At 33.7% G+C, this 23,658-nt stretch overlaps 1 protein-coding gene across 5 annotated transcripts in view; it reads left to right on the top strand.

Annotated features, from left to right (window-relative positions):
- COP1 (COP1 E3 ubiquitin ligase) overlaps window positions 1-23,658 on the top strand; it is a 279,203-nt gene that overhangs the window by 129,478 nt on the left and 126,067 nt on the right. For all 5 annotated transcript variants that reach the window (XM_007165364.3, XM_057544833.1, XM_057544840.1 and 2 more), the window contains one exon: window positions 3,499-3,634. In XM_007165364.3, coding sequence (XP_007165426.3) covers window positions 3,499-3,634 — 136 coding nt within the window. The remainder of the gene's footprint in view (window positions 1-3,498; window positions 3,635-23,658) is intronic.

Below are 23,658 nucleotides of genomic sequence, written 5' to 3'. Positions count from 1 at the left end.
TAGTGGGGGAAAGCAACAGGTGAATAATTCTATGTGATATTTTATGTTATATACATATGCAAAGGGTATTAAGGGAATAGAGAAAAATATCCACTAATATAACTGGGAGTGAAAAAGCCATGCCACGTTGAAAATGGAGAAATGTAAGAGAATGATTCCTGTAGGGATTTCAGAGATGTTGTATTTAGTCAAGGCTAGTATTAATTAACTAAAAAAGGTAATTAGAAACATATTCAAAGTAGAGGAAATAACTTATGCAAAGATTTGTACACAATAGCATAGAATATTTTTATTGCTATAGAGAAGTAATGTAGTTCTGTGCCCTTTTTGTTAGTTCTCTGATCTTTAGCCTTTCTTGGTGTCTTTGCTCACTAGTGCAGTAGGGACATTTATACCGACCCAGCAGGGTTTTTTTTTTTAAGGTTTATAGATGATGCATGTAAAATACAATGCTTGGTATAAGTTAGATTCTCAATTAATTGATGTCATTTGTAATACACCTGCTCAAAATGAGGACCGCCAAGGAAAAAAATGTGTGATATTTTATTAATTGTTAAAAATTTTGCCTTGGTTTTCTCTTGAATAGGCATGTTTGTATTATAATCCACGCATTATAGAGAGAGAATCTTTGGAGAAATTTGCCTCAGGACTGGAGGTGGCAGAAAAATGTATATAGATTCACATAGCATTTTTCCTCTGAAGACTAGAAGAAACCCAAACTTTGTTTATAAGTGTGTTTGAAATTAATAGTCAACAGTTTTCATACAGATGGAAAGCTCTCATTGTATTGTCTTGAGAATTGAGCCCCTTATTAAACTTCTGTAATAGTCTATAAACTATAGTAGGAAGCTGTAACATTGAAAGTGGTCTGAGACCTACATTCTACTGACTGGCAGAGGGTTCATGTTAACCCTTTCAGATGTTATTTGTTGGTATGATGTTGAAATACAACCACAGGCAAATGGCAGACATTAAAAAAAGAGAGAGAGCAAGATGGGAAAGAGAGATTGGAGTAGGCTATTGATTAATAATTTGTAAATAACTATAGTATAGGCATGCTGTGGGATAGTAAAGGTAATCACAAACCAATTTAATTTATTTTGGAGATATAGCTTTATAGGGAGGTAGACTAGTAAGTTAAAACCAGGAGGAAGATTAGTTTTTTATTTTTGTAGACATGGCTGTATTGTACTTAACACATGTTGTCTTCAGTTTTTAGGAATCTCAAATTTAACTTAACAAATTTGCACAGTGTCTACACTAATCATATTGCTGAATATGGAGTCCCTCCTAGTGTCCTTGGCTGTAAAGTGGAAATTTAAACTTCTTTGTAATGGGGTACCTAAGAGTTTGATTGTCCTTTTGTATATTTTCAAATGAGAATCCACTCCCCATCCCCAACTTTTATTTTCATCTATGAAAATGAGACATGAAGACTAAGAAATAAATGCTTTGAAGTCTTAATTGTAATTGGAAGAGAAGCTCAATTATAAAGCATTAGAAGAGAGAAGAGACACTGAACACACTTTTGCAAACTAATCTGTAATTAGGAGAGGTGATATGCCATCAGATATGTATGGGTATTGATCATAAACCAACCAAGCAAACAAAATCCTACCTTTTTACAACCAGATAAGTGAAATCTAATCCCTATGCTTTCAGATACTGAAATAACTGCTTTTAGTGTTATTTTTATAACTTCTGTTGAAAGTAGGTGTTAAATGAGTGGATATGATGGCCAGAAGTTCAGCTACCCTAGAAAAGGATTGTGATCTTCTACAGAATAGACATTCTTGAATGCTTGTGAATTTTATGTACTTAGGGATTGATGTCAAAATGTTGAAAGAATATATTAATATTAAAACAATTTTTAAATGGCTAGCTAAAATAACTGTCTTTTCAGTATTTACTACATTAAGTAGCTCACAGTAATAGGGTTATATATAAAAAGAACCAGTTACATGGTTGGATGCATGTTGTATCCAAACCACTTTGCTGTACAGTTGATACCCCTCCCTTTTGCAATAACCTATGTTTTATTTATAATTTGTTGAATTTCCTGAGAATAATTTTTGTGGACCAAGTACTTTAGCTCAATAACATTTTGATATTTCATGCTAATTGGGTTTGTTCCTTTTGAGTTTTCTTGAATGGAAACACTAAAAAATTGAGCCCTTTTAATGTGGGTCGTTAGATGACTATGTTAAGTTAGTGTTTAAATCTTTAAAATGTAAAATATTAGGGACAGAAGCTTAACTTAGTTTCCTCAAATAATTGTTTGTTTTTCTTTATAATAATTGTTAGATAAAGTTCTTCATGTCAGCAATTCAAGATAACTGGAAATCTCCAGATAAAATAAATAAATTCTTTATTATATATCATATAGTAGAGTAATAGTAACTCTTTTGACTTAATGATTCTTACAGCTTAATTTCTTTTTGCTTACTAGTATTTTCAGAGGACATTTAAGAAGGGAAATCACAAAAGTTTACCTTAAAAAAGTTCTGTGTGTGTTTGTATGTATATGAGCTAAGAATAAGGAAGAAGGTATGAAAACACAGTGTTGTAACAGGCTTATTTCAAGTTTCAATATAGAAAGCTAACTAAAGTAATTGTGTTCTTTTCTTTCTTTGGAAGGGAAAACACAAGTCCAAACTTTAAGCAGTTTTGAAAAACAATGTTTTTATTCATGATTCCACTGTAGGCCTGTTTCTACATTGGAGAGTAAATTAGCTGTCTTCTCAGGTCCTTTATAACCTGATTTTGTGATTTAAATTCTACATCATTTAGTTATGAATCGTTTACTGAAATGGACTTTACTCAAAGTATTTGTAAAGAGTTCTGTTGGATGGAATTATTGTTTTCCATATTCCACCAAGACATTTGAGTGAACCTATTTTAAGTTTGATTTTGAAAATTAATAATTCATACACTGCAGGTTTTTACTCTTGTCCCATAATTGGATTTGAAACACTTCAAAGTATTATGTGAACAAATATTTCACTTTCTTTTTACTTAAAAATCAATTTTTAATCTAAATTATGTTATTATTAATTGTTTTGACTATAAGTAAACATGAACATGAATATGTATCCTTGTAAACATGTTCCTTTAACAAATACTCTGTCCAGTATATATACTTGTCTCTCCACCCTCACCTTCTTCACTGATAAGGGATTTTGTTTTAATAAATGATTTAACTTCTCTTGATCAGAGGTACTTTTTTTTGTTTTTGCAAGAAATTATTGCTTAAAAAAGAAAAAGAATTCACAGTATGTTCTTACTGGTGTTGAAAGAGACAGTGTCTTTCAAGAACCACTGAGAAAGTTTTCTTAAAAGTTGAAAGATCAGCTCATTAATTTGTATATGTTAGTCCTCTCTAAGTACTCTTGAAGAGTTGTTGTTTGTGTTTAGAATATAGTTTTCAGTCTGTGGATATTGCTCTTTGACTTATGTTGCAGTTCAATTCATTTATTTTATTTTGTTTTCTTCATATAGATGACAGTCGAACTGCGAGCCAGTTGGATGAATTTCAGGAATGCTTGTCCAAGTTTACTCGATATAATTCAGTACGACCTTTGGCTACATTATCATATGCTAGTGATCTCTATAATGGTTCCAGCATAGTTTCTAGGTAAGTATGGGGCAGCATACTATTTTCTTACTATTTTCTTTTGCAGGAGTGTCTAGAAGTTAATTGAATTTGAGAAGCAGTTATAGTGTTATGGTTAAGAGCCTCTATTCTGAAATGCAGGTTGCCTGCCAATTTTTAGCTCTGTGGTCTTAGGCAAGTTTCTGAATCTCTTTAGTCCTCAATTTATCTTTAAAATGTAATGATTGTTAGTATCCGCCTCATAGGGCTGCAGTTTGTTTTCTTGTAATTCTTTTGTGTGGTTTTAATGACAAGGTGTGCTCCTAATAAATGCTCTCTCCTCTTCAGTTTTTTAGAAGAGTTTGTAAAGAATTGGTGTTATTTCTTCCTTACATATTTTGTACAATTCCTCAGTGAAGCCATCTTGGTCTTGAGTTTTCTTTGAGGGAAGATTTTTAAATACAAATCCAATTTTTAGAAGAGATATAAGGCTAATCAGGTTATCCATTTCTTCTTGATTGAGCATTATTTTTAGTTTGTGCCTTTCAAGGAATTTGTCCATTTCATCTAGGTTGTTGAATTTACTGGCATACAAGTGTTTATAGTATTCCTTTATTATCCTTTTGATGTCTTTAGATTCTGTAATGATTTTTCCTTTCTCATCCTTGATTTCAGAAATTTGTTTCTTTTTTTTTTTTATACTTAATAGTCTGGCTTAGAAGTTTTCAATTTTATTTATCTTCTCAAAGAACCAGCTCCTGGTTTATTGATACTGTCTGTTTTTCTGTTCTCTGTTTCATTAATTTCTACTCTTAACTTTATTATTTCACATTTTCTGCTTTCTTTAGGAGTAATTTGCTCTTATCTTGCTAGTTTCTTAAGGTAGAAACTGAAGTGATTGAGTTGAAACCTTTCTTCTTTTCTAATATAGATAATTTGTGTTATAAATTTCCCTCCAAGTGTTGCATTAACTGCATCTCACAAATTTTGATGTGATTGACAGCTTTTCTTTTTTCCAAAAATTTTTTTTTTCTGGTAAAATACACATGACATAAAATTTACCATCTTAATAAGTGTACTGTTCAGTGTTATTGAATGCATTCATAATACTGTGCAACTGTCATCACCATCCATCTCTTTAATACTTGACATCTTGTAAAACTGAAAGTCAGTACCCATTAAACAATAACTCCTTGTTTCCTCTTGCCCCCAGTCCTGGCAACCACCATTCTACTTTCTTTGTCTATGATTTTGACTATTGCAAGTATCTCATATAAGTGGAATGGTGCAATATTTGTCTTTTTGTGACTGGCTTATTTCACTTAGTGTGGTATCATCAGTGTACATCCATGCTATAGCATATGTCAGGATTTCCTTCCTTTTTAAGGCTGAATAACATTCCATTGCATGTATATAACACATTTTGGTCATCTGTCTGTCTGTCAAAGGATACTTGTGTTGCTTCCATGTTTTAGCTACTGTGAATAATGCTACTATGAACATGGGTGTAAAACTATCTCTTTGAGATCTTGCTTGCGATTCTTTTGGGTATATACCCAGAAATGGAATTGCTGGATCAAATGGTAATTCTATTTTTAATTTTTTGAGGAACTGCCATACTATTTTCCACCAGGGCTATACCATTTTGCATTTCTACCAGCAGAGCCTAAGGGTTCCAATTTCTCCACATCTTTGCCAGTATTTATTTTCTGTTTTTTTGATAGTAGCCATTCTACTGGGTATGAGGTTAGGTTTGATTGCTTAGATTTGATTTGAATTTCCCTAATGATTAGTGATGTTAAGTGTCTTTTCATGTGCTTATTGCTCATTTGTATATCTTCTTCGGGAAAATGTCTTTTCAAGTCCTTTGTCCATTTTTGAATCGAGTTTGTGTTTTATTGTTGGTTTCAGGAGCTTTCTATATATTCTGAATATTAATCCTTTATCAGATTTATAAATATTTTCTCTCATTCTGTGGGTTGCCTTTTTACTCTGTTGATATTATTGTCTGTTGTCAATGCATACAGTTTAAAAATTTTTATGAAGTCTTATTTGTCTATTTTTTCTTTTGTTGCTTGTGCCTGTGGTGTCATATCCAAGAAATCATTGCCAAATCTCAAGTTGTGAAAAGAGTGTTATGGTTTTAGATTTAGGTTTTTGATCCATTTTGAATTAATTTTTGTATATAGTTTTAGGTAAGGATCTAACTTCATTCTTTTGCATGTGAATATCTAGTTTTCTCAGAACCATTTTTTGAAAAAACTGTCCTTTCTCCAGTGAATGGTCTTGGCACTCTTGTCAAAAATCTTTTGACCATATATGCAAGGGTTTATTTCTGTGTTCTCTCTTCTATTCCATTGGTGTATATGTCTGTTTTTATCTATGTTTTTTGATTACTGTAGCTTTGTAGTAAGTTTTGAAATCAAGAAGTATGAGTCCTCTAGCTACTTCAGGTCCTTTGGAAATCCATGTGAATTTTAGGATGGGTTTTTCTATTTCTGAAAAAAAAAGTCATTGGGATTTTGATAGGAATTGCATTAAATCTGTAGATCACTTTGGGTAGTATCTGACATCTTAACAATATTCAGCCTTCCAGTCCATGAACATGGGGTATGTTTTCATTTATGTCTTAGTTTCTTTCAGCAATGTTTAGTACTTCTCATTGTACAAGTCACCTCCTTTGTTAATTCCTAAATTTTTTTTTTTAATTAATTAATTTATTTATTTTTGGCTGTGTTGGGTCCTCGCTTCTGTGCGAGGGCTCTCTCTAGTTGCGGCAAGCGGGGGCCACTCTTCATCGCGGTGCGCGCGCCTCTCACTATCGCGGCCTCTCTTGTTGCGGAGCACAGGCTCCAGACGCGCAGGCTCAGTAGTTGTGGCTCACGGGCCTAGTTGCTCTGCAGCATGTGGGATCTTCCCAGACCAGGGCTCGAACCCGTGTCCCCTGCATTAGCAGGCAGACTCTCAACCACTGCGCCACCAGGGAAGCCCCCTAAATATTTTTTTGATGCTCGTGTAAATGAAATTGTTTCTGTAATTTTCTTTTTAGATTGTTCATTGTTATTATACCTAAGATATGATATTTTTCATTTTCACTCATTTCAAAATCTTTTAAATTTCAAATTTGATTATATTTAGACTCATGGACTACTGAGACATTAGTTTTCAAATATTAGGGTTTTCTAGTTATCTTTTTGTTATTAATTTATATTATTTTTATCTTCATCATCTTGACCATTCTTTAAAAATTTTTAATAAATTTTCTAATATACATAAAGATGGAAAGAATAGAATCCTTTATACAATCATCTCCCAGACTCATCAGTGATCCAAATTTTGCTGTACTTGCTTTGTTTATACTTTTCATTCTTACTTTCTTTGATTAAGTATTTTGAAGCAAATCCCAGGTATTATGTCATTTCAACTGTAGATGCTTAAGAATCTCTATGTCTTAAAATATGGATAGTGTATAACCACGGGGCTTTATCACCTCTAACACAATTAGCAGTAGTCCCTTGGAATCATCAAATTGCTAGTCTATGTTCAAATTTTCTAGAGAGAATGAAGAAGCCTTAAAAAAGATGTTTTTGATGTGGATCAGGAATTTGACAATTTTTACCTTTTTAAAAATTACTGAAACTACATGTGCTTTTCCATGTTCATGACTGAGATTTTTATTTATGTATATGAATATTGATCTTGAAATTCAGGCCATTAGCTAAAGAGACTATTACATTAAATCTTTTATTGTATTCAAGCTTGTTGTTTAACTTGGTAACAAGACAAAAATCATACATTTATTTATTTTTCTATATGTTGGCAGTGTAAGTTTTCCTAATCAGGCACTGGAGTGATTAAAGTTTTAAAATGCAGTAAATTGTGGGTTTTGTTTAACTAATTAATTAAATTAGTAATTAACCTATTTAACAAAAATTCATTGACTACCTAGTGTGGGAGAGGCTAGGAGTGTAATCATGAACAGGCCAGCTTTGATGCTTGGATTCAGGAGAGCTCTCAATTTTATTTCAGTGCCTTTATAGAAGAAATAATACTGATCTGGTATGTACACATTTACTTATAATTATATGGCTCTACCCAACTGAAATGTAATACAGATTAGAACTCTGTTGTAGTAACGATTAATGTCCCTGACCATTGTGAATTCATCCTATATTGTATTTTCTTCTCCATTTAAAAATGAACAAAAAACCAAAAACAAAATAAAAATTTCCTTCTTAACTTCGTATTACAAAAGCAGCATTTCTAGTTAGAAAATGTAGGATTGGTTATACATCTCTAGGTATTCAAAAAAGAGTAAGAACTATTCTTCATTCCTGAAAGCCATTTTAGCTTGATATAATGTAATTCTGTTTTTTAAAAAATAAGTAAACCTTGATCATATAAAGACATTTATATCAGAGTGCTGTGTTTTCTGAGGCAGACATTTACTGTTATAGGAAGGCTTAAGATTTCAGTTTAGAAATATAACTTACTGAAAGTGAGATTAGTTATATCAAAATATTTCAAGCAAAATAAAAAATTTAAAGGTACCTTTAGTTGTTTCATCTTCATGTTGACATCCATTCTTTTCTCTTATTTACATTGAATTAACATTTCTGAAAGAAAAATTTCCAATTTAAGAAGTTTATCAGGCAGAATGCTTGAAGGACCTATATTAGGCAGCAGCAAAGGAACATAGTATCCATAGTATTGAAGGGACTTTGAAACTTTCACAATCCTGGTGATTTTTTGCTTTTTCTAGTTTCTCACATTCAGACACATCATTGATAATAAATTCATTTTAAAGGCTTTTAATTCCTTGCAAATTAGGACATTTAATGAAGAATTTCTTTTGGGAAGAGGGGTGAAGACGTGTTAGAGATGACAATGTTGAATTTGGTGCATTATTTCATTACATTGTAAAAAAGATTATTCTTACTGTAAAATTGCATGACATGTATTTAGTGTTGGTCATTTATTGCAGTGAGAATCTCACAGAGAAAAAGCTGAACCGGAAACTTTCACTTTTAAAATATGTCTTCCTTTGCTTGTGGATCACTTTGGGTTATTTAACACCATACTCGTGAGTCCACAAGGTGGCAGCATTTGTTTACTTTGACACTGTCTCAACTAATAGACAGTAGAAAAGGTATGAAATCAGAGGCTTATAGTGAAGTTCATTCTCATAAATACTAGATGGTCCTAGGTTAACGTCACCAAGTAAGAGAAAGGATAGAGAACTTTTCTTACACATAGCAATAATGGAACATTTTGCATTTTTTCTTGAATTAGGTATTCATGACCACCAGAGAGGAATGAAACTGCATTGTTTAAACTTACTGAGTACTTAGTAGCAATGGCTGTTGAATTCTTGGTTTGAACGTTGCATACCTAGATTGTTTTGGTTAAAATTGTTATACACTCCCTCTGTAGTTTACAGATTATGTTAACATTTTTGCTTATATTTTCTCAAACTCTTGAATTAGACTTACATCAGGCATTAGTAAATTCATAAGAAGAAAATGATTATATATTGTGGCATGTTTTTGGTAATGTAGTGTTTGATCACTTTTCTTCAGACACCATTGTAAGTATTTTACATGACCTTGTAAGTATTTCACTAACTCACTTAATCTTTACTGTGGAGTAAGGCATTGCTATTAATCTCATTCTACAGATGAGGAATTGAGGTAAAGAGAAATTTTCTAACTTGTCCAAGATCAACACAGTGCTAGTAAATGACAGAACTAAGATTTGAACTAAGACATTCTGGGCCCTGTGTTTTGCTGTTCTGTTGTCCCTTCAGGATCTGTTGAAACCTTGGGAAAAGTTTCTGAAAGCACTTTACTTTTGAGACAAACAAAAGAAGTAATTCTTTTGAGTTTCTGATACTTTGTATCCCTATTACTGTCTTGTCTAACTTGGCCTCAATAATGAAAATTTTTTATTTTTAATTTAATGTAGATATGACGTTCCAGTGTCATTTTTGTCATAGTTTGAAAGTATTCAAATTAAATATTTATTTTTTTGTAGTAGCCAGTTATAAGGATTGTTTTTTTACTAAACTTCAGTTTATGATGACAATCAGTGCTGATCCAGGTTTAGGGTACCTTTTTTTTTTTTTTTTTTTTAATTTTTTAAACACACTATAATCCAAGTTTCGATTTTAGTACTTTCTTTCTTTCTTTCTTTATTTATTTATTTATGGCTGTGTTGGGTCTTCGTTTCTGTGCGAGGGCTTCCTCTAGTTGTGGCAAGCGGGGGCCACTCTTCATCGCAGTGCGCGGGCCTCTCATTATCGCGGGCTCTCTTGTTGCGGAGCACAGGCTCCAGACACGCAGGCTCAGTAATTGTGGCTCACGGGCCTAGTTGCTCCGCGGCATGTGGGATCCTCCCAGACCAGGGCTCAAACCCGTGTCCCCTGCATTGGCAGGCAGATTCTCAACCGCTGCACCACCAGGGAAGCCCTAGGGTACCTTTTAATATATTCTTTATTGTAGAATGCCGTGAGTTTTAAATTTGTACTTAAAAATAAGTTGTCTCCAGGTAATTAATTACTTGGTAAGGAAGAAGTATGATTTTTAGGATGACTTATGCACTTCTCTTTTTGTCAAAAGATATTTCTGTTATTGTCTAAAGAGTTATCGGGCCATCTAGGGTTGATGAGAAATGGGAGGAGTGGGAGTGCAGAGGAAAGGATTTTTTTTTTCTTCAGAATTTGGCCCAGGACCAATTTTTTAAAGCAGTAATTTAAAAAATTGTGTTCTAGGCTTGAAGCTTCATCAGGGAGGGAGTCTTATCTGCCTTATTTCCCGCTGCATCTCCATGCCTGGCACATGGTAGGTGCCCATTAGTAAATAGTTGTTGAATGAATGCATGAATGAATGGAAAACTTTCTGCATGCTCTGGGAGGACCCAGAGCAGGCGGGGCTCTAGCAGTTGTCTACCTTAACCTGCTTTTACATATTTGCTTTCTGATAAGTATTCCTTTGAAGAAAGTATCCCTAGGCTAAAAAAGAAGTCTGTAAATCACCAATGACACATGACAGAAAAATAAGTTAATGTTAACAACTTAAAATAGAAGCGTCCAAGATTGTCAGCATGTGTTAATGAGTTTCCTACTTCTGTGACAATTCAAGATACAGGCTAAAGATGAAATACACACAGTCTAAGTTTAAGCGTTAGAAATTGCTACATCCTCTCTCTTCCCCATAGCCTCTTTCCTACCTTTTTCCTCTTCTCATCTCAATTCCTCTTATTTTTCCTGTTTATTTTCCTTTGCCCTTGCTTACGCTGAGGCTTGCCAGTAGCACATAGTGAAACCATAAACTCAAATCATTTTATGCTTATTACCACAAAGAAAGTGTTAGTTAGGCTAGCATTTGAGATTTTAGTAGACTAGTAAGTTTGTCACTAATCAGAACATAAAATAGATGCCTACAACAAAGGCTTAGAATTAGAATGCTGCCTTTTATTCATGATAAAATTATTTACCTGGAGAAGAGTAGAGTTTGTTAACCTAATGACTCTCTTCAAATAAGCAAAGTAAAAGAGGAATTAGAGTGGTTCTGTTTGGTACCAAGAGATAAAAGTAGGACTAACGGCTGGAAGCCACATTTTAAGGTTAATATAAGGAAGATCTTTGTAGTCAGCAGTGTGTAGAAGTGGAATAGGCTTCATCGGGAGGTAGTTGCCATATGCTCTTCTTAGTTTTTAAAACTAAGCTCTAGTTTTTCTTTTCTTTTTTTTTTTAATCGAGAAAAATTTTCTGCAATCCTGAGATCAGTTATATGTATATGTTCACCTGTATTTTTCTAGGATATTGTTTTTGTTTTAACTTTTCAAAATTGTACCTATTCATAACAAATACTTTAAGTGCTGAGAGTACAAATAAGAGTGATACACAGAATAGTGGAGAGACAAACCTATAAGCCAATATATAGAATAAAGTGTTGTAAGTGCTATGAAAGCATCTACTGGGTACAACATGGAGAATGGATTTGAAAGAAGCAAGAGTAGGAAGTAGGGAGAGCCAATATATGGGTGGTTGTTGAAACTGGCCAGGCATAGCATCAAGCCATCATGATGATGGCTTGTGACCTGTACTAGGGTAAGGTCAGTGAGGCTTAGGTGAAGAAGTATTTAAAAAATATTTGGGGACTGGGGACTTCCCTGGTGGTCCAGTGGTTAAGAATCCTTCCTTCCAATGCAGGGGATGTGGGTTCATCCCTGATCAGGGAGCTAAGATAGCACATGCCCCGGGACAACTAAGCCCATGCACAACAACTGCTGAGCCCACATATCACAACTAGAGAGCCCACATGCCACAATTAGAGAGCCCACGCACCACAACTACTGAGCCCACATGCCACAACTAGAGAGAAGCCCATGCGCCGCAGCAAAGAGCCTGCGCACTGCAATGAAAGATCCCACGTGCTGCAGCTAAGACCTGATGCAGCCATAAATAAATAAATAAGTAAATAAATATTTTAAAAAATATTTGAGGACTAAGGTAGACAAAACTTGATGATTGATGGGTGTTGTCCTTGAAGGAGAGGAAGATAGCTTCCAGGCTTTAGGCTTGAGGAGCTCGGCTGAAAAATATTGGTGTCATTTACAGAGATAGGGATACTGGAAGAAGAGTAGGTTTAAAGGTAAGGAGGCACATGGGAGATTATGCATAGGCTCTTTGGTTGTACAGAGAAGAGGTCTATGAATATGGGAATTTGTATAGTTGATATTTGACATCATGGTTGTAGACTCATAGAGCTCCAACATTTAAAGATCAGGTAGACGAGGAGGAACCCGTAAAGCATATCAAGAAGGTTCTCAGATGAAAATGAAAACTAGGAGAGTTTATTGCCATGAAAACCAATGAGGAAACATGAGATAATTTGTAGAATTAGATCATGTGCAGGATTGAATCCAAAGCAAAGTAAGACTTTTTGCTTTCATTAAAAGGGAGGACACTTCCTCCTCCGTAATAGGAGGGAAGGAGAAGAGAATGGGTTCAAAGGCAGGCATGTTTGTATATTTAGTGACAAGGAGATAAAGGAGTTCTTCTCTTAAGAGTTTATGCTTTTTCCATATGTCATCTCAGAGTGACAGGTAGAAAGGGTGGTTAGCGTTCATGTTTGACTGTGAAAGAAAAAGATATTAGATGACGAAAATGATTAAACTTATGGACCGTGGAATTTAAACTGCAGACTGAAGGAAATAAAGATAGGAGAGGTCTGAGAAAGAGGCAAAAGTGGCGGAATCAGCTTTGTAGAGGACAAGAATGAAGGGTTTTGAGAATAGAGAGTAAGTGGCGGGGATGGGGGTGCTATGGAGACTGTGGTCAGAGGTATTTGCATCTTTGGCAGGGAATTCTTTTTCATCTTTGTACTTGTAACACTGGGTAGTTTACCTGATATCTAATGGGCTCTCCTGTTTGTTGACTCAGTTGTAGAATAAACTAAAATGCAAGGTAAAAAATAAATAATAAATGCTTGTGGGGATCTGATAAAATGCTGAGGGAGTTGACTAAAGAGGGAGTTCACTTTAGGCTATGACTTTCAGGTTCCTGGAGGTATTTGAAGTGGTTCTTTTAAGTTTTTTCTCCTGAATTTCTATAGATTATTATTTCTCTGCTTGATTTTTAAGATAGGAAGTGCCACTAATATACTTTCTGCTATTCATTGTGTTCAAAATCCTGTCTTTGTAATAATGTCTTGTTAAAGTTTGTGGTAGAAGTAGTAATTGTTGTTAAAGGCTGGCTATCATTGTACTTGCTTAAGTTTAGGGGGAAGATAAAGCTTGGTTTGCAACTTCTCTGGATAAAATATGTGGAGGAGAAATAAGGGAATATAATTATTCACACGTGTTGAATGATATAGACTACCTCTATAGGGGAAGGCCTTTGTAAATCTTTATAGTAAAACTACTAATTTGGAATGGGGACAAAGAAGACCAATTTGAATGAGTGAAGTCTCATGTAGTTTAAAAAAATAATTTTATTTATTTCAGCTATCTAGCCTAATTAGCAGTAGTTTCAATTCGTCCTTTTAAAATGAGATGTAATGAGAACTTATTTGAAATTTTTTCGCGTTTTGTGTGGCACACTATAACTACTAAGTAAATGTTAGGCAATATTCTTACTGTTTCAGATTTACTAACATGCCTAAGGACAATGGTTCTCAAACTTTGGTAGGCCTCAGATATAGCTGGAGGGCTTGTTAAAACACAGGTTGCTGGGCCCACTCCCAGAGCTTCTGATTCAGTAGTCTGTGCTGGGGCCAAGAATTTCTAACATTCTCAGGAGATACTGATGCTGCTGGTCTGAGATGGCACTTTGGGGACACTGTCTTAGGTTAAGAGCTTTACAAAGAAGATATTTACTTCCAGTAGAAGAAGTTTACTTCTAATAGGAAATATTTATCATTTTAATTCTTTAGGAGAAGACCATCATTATTTATTTTTTATAGTTTATGAATCAAAGAAAATAAGATTTTAAAAAAACCCCGTTTAATCTATAGTTTCCTAACCAATAAGTTGTCATAGTGTGCTGTGAATGGGTTGCATTTGTACCAAGACATTTATTCCTTCTGTTCTTGGAACAGTTGAGTGAGGGCTGGGTTGGAGAACCAGCTTATAATCAACTGTCCTAAGGACAGAGGGGATTAATCACATGTTTAACTTAATTTGTTTTGCCTGCTGCACAGTGATAGGGAAACTCTAGCTTAGAGAACCAAGAACAAATAAAGTATCTTATTTTCTCTCCAAGTTGTTGTAGTAATTTTTGGTGAATGAAGTTTATAGTGAAAATTGGGGTTGAGGCCTTTAACATATAAAATATTGATATTTCATGTTAATAATTAACCTGCAAAGCTGAGTTCTTAAAAGGAAGCCTACTCTTACTCTTGCTGGAGGACCATCTCACTTTGATATAGAAGTGAGTCACTGGGCTGCCAGTAAGTAGGGTACACATTTTGGGGGGTTGAGAGGGAAGTTTTGAACCTTTTAAGATTTGAAAAAAATATGTTCTTAAATGTAATCTTTTTATTCACTCTTTCTTACACTTTTGACTTAATCAGGAGGTTATGTAGGGGAGGAAAAATCCTTTTCCATCTACCTTTCTGAGGTTTTGGCTGGGATCCCTATAATAAAAGACAGATTAACAAAAGAAAAACAGAAGTTTATTAATATATATATTTCATATATACATGAGAGAAACGCAGGGAAATGAGTAACTCAGAGAGGTGGCTTAGAACTCTGGCTTATATTGCATCTTTAACAAACAACAATAATCTGTAGAATAAAGACAGAACAGAGAAAAGCAGTTTTAGGCTTCCAAGGACAGCGAGCTGTGGGAAGGTAAATACACAGAGGGAACTAGTTTGTTTGCAGATTCCTCTAGTGCCATCTGTGGGCTGGTAAGAGTCTAGAGTGTCCAGTAAAGAGCATTTATACCCTGCTTTTAGGCAGAAAGAGGGGAAGGATGGAGAGAGCTTTTTCTTCATTTGCTGCTTTTTGGTTGCCTTCAGCTCAAAATAATTTTTATGTCAAAGAGGCATATTTGGGGGTGACATATTCTGGTTTCCTTCAAATAAAATCAAAGTCTCTGTCCATCTTGTCACTAGTGTGAATTTAGTGGGACTGCAGTTAACTGCAACTTAGAAATAACTGTGATATCAGTATACAGAAAACATTCTGGTGAAGTGTTTTATAATATAAATATTTGACAAAGGCAACTTCAGTGTACCATTATTTGCCTTAGATGTGGTAATTTGCCTATATATTGCTAACATCAGACATTTAAAACTTAGGTAAGAATGGCTGTTACTCTAAGAGCAGTTGTACACATGTACCATTTTGATTTTTTCCCCTTTATCTGAGTTAAATCTACTGTTCGTAATAGTTTCATATTATGCTCACACTTCACCTATACAGAATTTAACCTCTGGCAGTCTCATATGGCTGAAACGTAGTCAGTAACCAAGGCTGAAATGAAAAATAAAAAGGCTTTAGAACAAAATAAATGCTATTAAATTAGTGACTAAAGCTCATACATTCACAAATGGCCAGCTTCTTGGGTTACTTCATGTCTATTGACTTTTTTATATACAACTCCTGTAATCTTAGTTGTCTGGTTTGTGTCTCTTCAAATTATAAAGGGAAGGGAAATTTCAATAGATAGGTTCAATGACAGCAGCAAGAAGTGATAGCTACTAGCTTGACAAAGGGAAGAAACGATGAAACTGCAAATAGGAACTAAAAAATAAAGCAGTTTGTTTCCATTTAATATGAGGTCAAGTGGTTTGCCGTATCTTAATAGACTCAGATCACTGAGATGTAATAGAGTGAGTGTGGTGACTAATGTCAGTAGGGCTGTTCACCTTATTATGCTCAGTGTGTTCATATAAAGATAGTAAGGAATATATTACATTTGACAGATTACACTCACAGGGAATCAAAAGTTGGTTCTGAAATGTATTTAACTAATATTTACTGGGCACATACTCTTGTCTTAGAGCAATAGACATATATGTCTATAGACAATGTCCAGAAAATACTATTCTATTATCCTTTAAAAATAATTTTAAATGTTAATATGCCATTGGTATAAATGTATTATGAAAAAATTCATATTTCTTTGTAATTACTTTAAAATTTTTGGTATTTGTAAGTTTCAAGCTTTGCACTGGTTTTATTTATATAAAAGAAGACATTATGAATAAGAAAAATACTGACTTTTATACCTAGTACAGGAATCAGCAAACTATGGCCCATGGGACTCGAATTTGGTCCATCACCTATTTTTGAATGGCCCATGAACTAAGCATGGTTTTTATATTTTTAATTGGTTGAAAAAATCAAAAGAAAAATAATAACATAATGATGTACAGTAACATGACTTATAATAATGACATGAAATTTAAATTTCAGCGTCCATAAGTAAAGTTTTGTTGGAACACAATCATGCTCATTCCTTTACATATTGCCTATGGCCGATTTTGAACTGCAGTAGCAGAGTTGAGTCATTTCAGTAGAGACCTGCACAGCTTCTCTGACCCTTTTACAGAACAGGTTTGCTGACTCCTGACCTCGTAGATTTGCTGAGGCTCTAAGGACATACTACTACATTTGATTAAAGTTCTGTCATACTTGGGGGACCTTAGTGTGTCTGTGAAAAAAAAGGGTTTATATCGGATTTTCTGATCTCTTAGTGATGACTGGCTGACTATTTTATATGCTTCATCATTACTTAACACAAATGACCTATCACTCAGCCTGTCGTACGGTAAGCACTCCATCATTGGTTGAGTGATAACTACAGATTTTTAGTACTCTTTTAATTACAAATCCTGGTTTGTTCAGCGGAAAGTTTCCTATGTGTCTTTTAAAAATTATTTATCAAGTGGAGCTGAAAAATGCCTTGAAATAAGACAAAAGCTTGCGCTATGATTAGCTATATCATACTAATCTTGAAACGCGGATGCTTTTCTACCACTAATGGTTTTTGCGTTTACATTCTTTCTCTTACCTTTTCCTCTCCCACATTAATAGGTAATTTTTGTTGATAGCATCTAAAATTATAAAACACTGTTCTTTGATCCATCCTTGAGAGGGCTTAATTTGTTGTTCTATTATTTACATAACTTAAGTTTAATAAATGTAGAATCACAAATTGGGTAGTTTTTAAAATCACTCTTGTTGAGGTATAATTTACATACAATAAAGTGTTAAGTTTTAATTTTGGCAATCGTATAAACCACAATCAAAATACAGAACATTTCCAAAAATTTTATTTCCTGCCACTTTGCCTTTAAGTCTCCAGACTCCTGTCCCAGGCCACTGGTTATCTGCTTTCTGTCATCATAGAATAGTTTAGTCATTCTGGAGTTTCTTATAAATGGAACCATACAGAATGTACTCTTGTGTGTCTAGCTTTTTTAGCTCAGCGTGTTTTGAGATTCATCCATGTTTTCTGCATCAGTAGTTAGTTAGTTAATTATTTAGCAATATTCCATTTAATGAACATTCCACAATTTGTTTATCCTTCATGTGTTGATGGACATTTGAGTTATTTCTAATTTTTGACTATTATGAATAAAGCTGCTATGAATATTCACATACAAGTCATTTGGATATTCACATTCATATTTATTTATCTTGGGATTGAAATTGCTGGGTTGTATGATTAGTTTGTGCTTAACATTTTAAGAAACTGCCAAACTGTTTTCCAATGTGATTGAGTTATTTTAACATTCCAGTCAGCAATGTAAGAGAGTTCCATTTGTCCCAAATCCTCAGTAACTCCTGGCATTGTCAGTCTTTTTATTTGTGTGTATATAGTGATATTTCCTTGTTATTTTACTATATGTTTCCCATACGACTAATGCTTTTTAATTTGCATATTGGCCATTTGTATATCTTTTATGAAACATCTATTCAAATCTTTTGCCCATTATTTAAAAATCAGGCCCTTAATATCATTGAACAGTGAGAATTTTTTATGTATTCTAGATATCAGAAATATGTATTGATAGTATTTGCTCTGAGTCTGTGGCTTGCCTTTTTATTAATGGTGTCTTTCAAATAACATAAGTATTTAATTTTTATGAATTCCAGGTCATCAGTTTTTTAAAATGATTTAAGCTCTTTCCTTCAGAAATGTTCACCTGTCCCAAACTGTGAAGATTTTTCTCCTTTTTTTCTTCTATAATTTTAATAGTTTTAGCTTTCACATTTAAGTCCATAATCCATTTCAAGTTAATTTTTTTTAAATTAATTAATCTATTTATTTATTTTTGGCTTGTTGGGTCTTTGTTGCCGTGCACGGGCTTTCTCTATTTGCAGCAGCGGGGACTACTCTTCGTTGCGGTGCGTGGGCTTCTCTTGTTGCAGAGCACGGGCTCTAGGCGCATGGTCTTCAATAGTTGTGGCACGCAGGATCAGTAGTTGTGGCTTGCGGGCTCTAGAGCGCAGGCTCAGTAGTTGTGGCTCACGGGCCCAGCTGCTCCGTGGCATGTGGGATCTTCCTGGATCAGGGCTTGAACCCATGTTCCCTGCATTGGCAGGCAGATTCTTAACCACTGCACCACCAGGGAAGTCCCCAAGTTAATTTTTATTAGATTGTGAAGTAAGGGTTGGAGTTCAGTTTTTCCCCCAATATGGATATCCACTTGTTCCAAGCATTATTTGTTTAAAAGATGAATTTCCCATTGGCTTCTATGTTTAAAATCAATTGAGCCAGATATGTATGAATGTACTTCTTGACTCTGTTCTCTTGTATTGACCTATATGTCTGCTCTTAGACTGGTACCACACTCTGTTGATTATTGTAGTTTTATAATAAGCCTTTAAATCAGGTAATGCAAATCCTACAACTTTGATACTCTTTTTCATAGTTGTGTTTGCTATTCTAAATTCTTTGCATTTCTGTAAATATTTTAGAACAAGAGCTCTCCTCCCCGCTCGCTCGCTCTCTCTCTCTCTCTCTCTCTCTCTCTCTCTCTCTCTTTTTCTGCTGTGATGGTTTGAAAGGATTAATCTAGTAAGAGTCAAATTTTCTCTATTACATTTTTCTTCAGTGGTTTTGTCTACTTGTTTCTATAAGAAATATGAGATGAGTTTCTGATTTTATTAAAATCTATCTGGCTAACTGATATTTTGGGGACACACTTTTATATATTCATTATGAAATTTTTTCTAGATTGTACATTTTCACTTCAGATTAGCCCTCTGTAGCATTAAATAGTTTCTTTTTATCATAGTTATATTGTTTTGTGATGAAGCATCACAGCAGTGACATTAATGATTTAATATTGTAACCTCATTGGTTGCTTGTAAATGCTACCCAAGGATACAGAACTGAAAAGTTAGATGTATATTCTACTTCAATTTCAAAAGTATAGAATTGGAACTTTTACTTGCATATCGTTCCCTCCACTTTACTAAATATAGACACATTCCAAAAAGGACAAAATGTCATAGTAGCTTTGGGGACAAAAGATATTTTGTTTTTTAACTATTGTTTTTTTCTCTAGTAGATGTTTTTATAAAATCTTTCTGTTAATCTTTGCTTCATAAGTTATTTTCAGTTTTCCAAAGTTCTCTAATAAACACCATCTATCATAGGATATTGTTATACTGTGCACAGAAAGGTGTTTTAGGACAGATGAAGAGTCTACAACTAAGTTAATTTAAGTGAGTATAAATTATAACTTGCTGTAGACTTAGATGAGAAAAATTTGATAATCAGTATATTGATCTTAAAGTGCCTCAAGTTGCATCTTTAATTTTAAATGCTTTAGTAGAAAGACATTTTGTCACAGTGTAAACACTTGGCATTCACAAAAGTGTTCCAGAATATATGTCAGATAGTGTACATATTTGTTTTAGCTATTCAGTGATAGCCAGAGGGGACAGAAAAATTAAAAATTTTAAAATAGTTGTTTTAAAGCAAGATCTTGTGGCTTTATATGGGATTAAAACTAAAACCAGCAGCTAATGAAAATAATCATACAAATATATACGTAGACTTTAAATGTGGCTTCACTTTAGTGCCTGCAGAATAAATTCAAGTGTATCCATTCATTCAAGACAGGGGTCAATAAATTAAGACCTGCAAGCCAATTCTGACTCACTGTCTAATTTTGTACAGCAACAAGCTAAGAATAGTTTATATATTTTTAACATGTTGAGAAAATATAAAGAATAATTTTTTGTGACGTGAAAATTATATGAAATTCAAGTTTCAACATCTGTGAATAAAGTTTTATTTGAGCATTGATGCTCTTCTGAAATAAAATTAATAGATATTGCAACCTTTACACACATTAAGAAAATTATAGTGTCCTAACTGTAATATAAGGGAGAAATAAGAGGAAAATAATTTAAAATCTAATGTATATTTTAATACATAAATTTCTTGATATGACTGCATTAGACAGTATAATGGAGTCGTCAGATACTTGAATCTACTTATAATAAATAAGTTTGGAACAGTCAGTGAATATTAGAAATGCATGGCTAGTTTGTCTTTATATGTATAATGGGATTCATTTCTATGCTCAGATAATTATTTATAGGTTTTTCACTTACACAAGAATGAGTGGTAAAAATATCTTTGAATGTATATATTCTAAGATAATCAATGTAATCAATAGGATGGGAAGAGGGAAGGCAAAAATAATTTTGTCCTCTGTTCAGATTAGAGACTTAATAGATACATTGAATCCTTTATTTCTTTCTATAGTAATTCATAAAGTCATAAAAATAGCCACTAGACAGAAATACTACAATTCCCATTTATGAGAATAGCACACACAAAGCAGAAAGAAATCAAATGGTCAAAGATATTTTTTAATTAAAAATGCAGTTGGGGACTTCCCTGGTGGTCCAGTGGGTAAGACTGCACGCTCCCAGTGCGAGGAGCCCGGGTTCAGTCCCTGGTCAGGGAACTAGATTCCACATGCATGCTGCAACTAAGAGTTCGCATCCTGCAACTAAGAAGTCCTCATGCTGCAACAAAGATCCTGCATGCAGCAACTAAGACCCAACACAGCATGCATAAATAAATAAATAAATAAATAATCACAAAAGAGAAATAAAAGGAAACATGTCCTTGATAAATAAATGTAAATAGGCTAAACCTCCCATCAAAAAGGAAATACTTTCACATTAGATCATAATATGAAGCATAAATCTGTACTATATATAAGAGTTCCTAAAACTTGGAGCTGTGAATGTTGAAAAGTAAGGTTTAATTCAGGCTAGAAATCATTAAATCTCATTTTCTCTCCACAACTCCCCATACCCCCCGCCCACCCCAGCACTTCATAATGATCAAGATTCAGTCCATGATGAAGTTTAAGTAGTTGTAAATATCATTATGCATTGGAAAATTTCTTTGTTAACTGTAAGACAAAATAGAAACACTAGTTGTATGAGACTTTAAATCAGATCAGATCTTAGTTCATGACAGGCCAGACATTGAGTGGACTAAAAATAAAACTATAGAAGCCCTAAATAACATAACAAGTTAGAAGACATATACAAACATGTATAAAGAATATGACTTCTTTTAAAATGTCCATGGGACATTTAAAAATGTACAGAGTGATATATCAAATGTCAAATTACCGAAAATAAAAATAGCAGAGACGGCATTCTCTGATCACAATACACTAAGATGAGACATTTATAACTCAATAAGAAAACAGAAAAAAACCCACCACATAGAAATTTAAAAGCTATTTTTGCAACTCTAGAGTCAAAGTGGAAATGAAGCCGCTTTGGTGAAGCTTTTATATATTTGAACCTATGGGATGCAGCTAAAAGTGCTCAGAATAAAATTTCTTGTTTTACGTTCTTAACTAATGAAGAAGATAGTATGAAAATAAATTAAATATTTAACTGAAGATGTTAGAGAAAGAACAAAATAAACCTAAGTAAACTAGAAGGAAACTAATACGGTAAATGTGAAAAAATGAATGAATTATTTAAAAAAATGATTTTCAATCAACAAGCTTTTTAAAAGAAATAAAAGATGCATGTTAGCCTAATCAAGTAGAAACTAGGAGAAACTTCAAGTACATGAAATAAGAATTGAAACTAAGGAAATAACTATAGGTACACTGAAAGAAAAAGTAATAAGGAACTACTTTGCTGAAATCTATTGCAAATAATCTTGGGTTCTTAAATGACAGAGATTATTTTGTAGGCAATGTAGATAATCTAAACTGGCTGTAGAAGGGACAAAACTCCACACAGGCTAATTACAATGGGAAAATTAGAGAAAGTTGTCAAATAGAAAATAATAAACCTAACTGGCAATGTAAGAGATCTAAAAGAAGAAAAATTTTAAAATACTGCTGAGGAAGCAAAATTTGAACAAAGGAAAGATACAGGATATGCCTAAATGGAAAGGCTAAGCATCACAAAAATACTGTTTTCCTTAATTAGTGTATGAACTTAACATGATTGCCATGAAAATATCATATAGGATATACTTTTTTTGTTTTTTGGAAATAAGTTGGTGTTAAAAATATAGTTACAAGATGCTTGGGAAAATTCTGAAGAAAACAGTTAATAAAAGGACACTAGTTCCTACAAGATGCTATAGCATATTATGATGAATCAGTAATTAAAGCTGTGTGGTACGAGTCCATGAACAGAGAATGTCTACAGTTATTCTTGTAAGAACTTAGTTTATATGATATAAACTGCATTTCTAATAAATGGGGAAAAGAGATTATTCAGTAAATGGGGTTACTAGGTAGTGATGTGGGAAAATATAAATTTACATCTCTTCTCATAGTTTAAAATAAATTCCAGATGGAATGAATATTTAAATGAAAAAAAAAAAAGAAACTGGCAAAGTATTAGAAGAAAATACAGGATATAAGTTTTTTAAATCCTATTGAAAAAAATAAAGCAGAGGGAGATAATTCAGCAAAACAGGGGGTAAAGTGTAGAAAGCTGCAGTTTGAAACAGATTAGACCACTTCAGGGTCAGAGACTATCAAGTGCATTGGCCCTGAGGTGGGATTAGGTTTGGAATTTCCTAGGTTTACCATAAGGCCAGTGTAACTGGAACAAGGGAGAGGGGGAGGCAAATCACATACACCGTTTTATAATCACTTTGCCTTTTTCTTGAGACCAGGTAGGAAGCCATTAAATGATTTTGAACCAAAGGAATGTTGATTGGACCTGTTTGAAAATAGACTGTAAGGGTCAAGTATGGAAGCAGGGGTACCAAGAAGGAGCCTATTATGATAATACAGACATGGGATAATAGTAGCTTGGATGAGAGTGGTGGCAGTGAGAAGTGGTTAGATTCTGTATGTATTTTGAAGGTTGGGCTGAAAGATTTGATGTTAAAGTTAATTAAAAGAGGGATGGGATTAGTTAATAAGATGAAGATTTTGATGGGGAATTCAAAAACTCATTTTAGGACAGATTAAGACGCCTGTTACATTAAAATTGGAGCTGTCAAGTAGGCATGAACCACTAGTGCAGAGAGAGGTCTTGTATGTGAGATAAACATTTGATAGTCATTAGTGTATATATTTAAAGCC

This window comes from Balaenoptera acutorostrata, chromosome 1 (genome assembly GCF_949987535.1).
Source record: "Balaenoptera acutorostrata chromosome 1, mBalAcu1.1, whole genome shotgun sequence".
NCBI classification, from domain to species: domain Eukaryota; kingdom Metazoa; phylum Chordata; class Mammalia; order Artiodactyla; family Balaenopteridae; genus Balaenoptera; species Balaenoptera acutorostrata.
The sequence above is the reverse complement of the archived record's forward strand: the minus strand, read 5'-3'. Positions and strand labels throughout refer to the sequence as shown.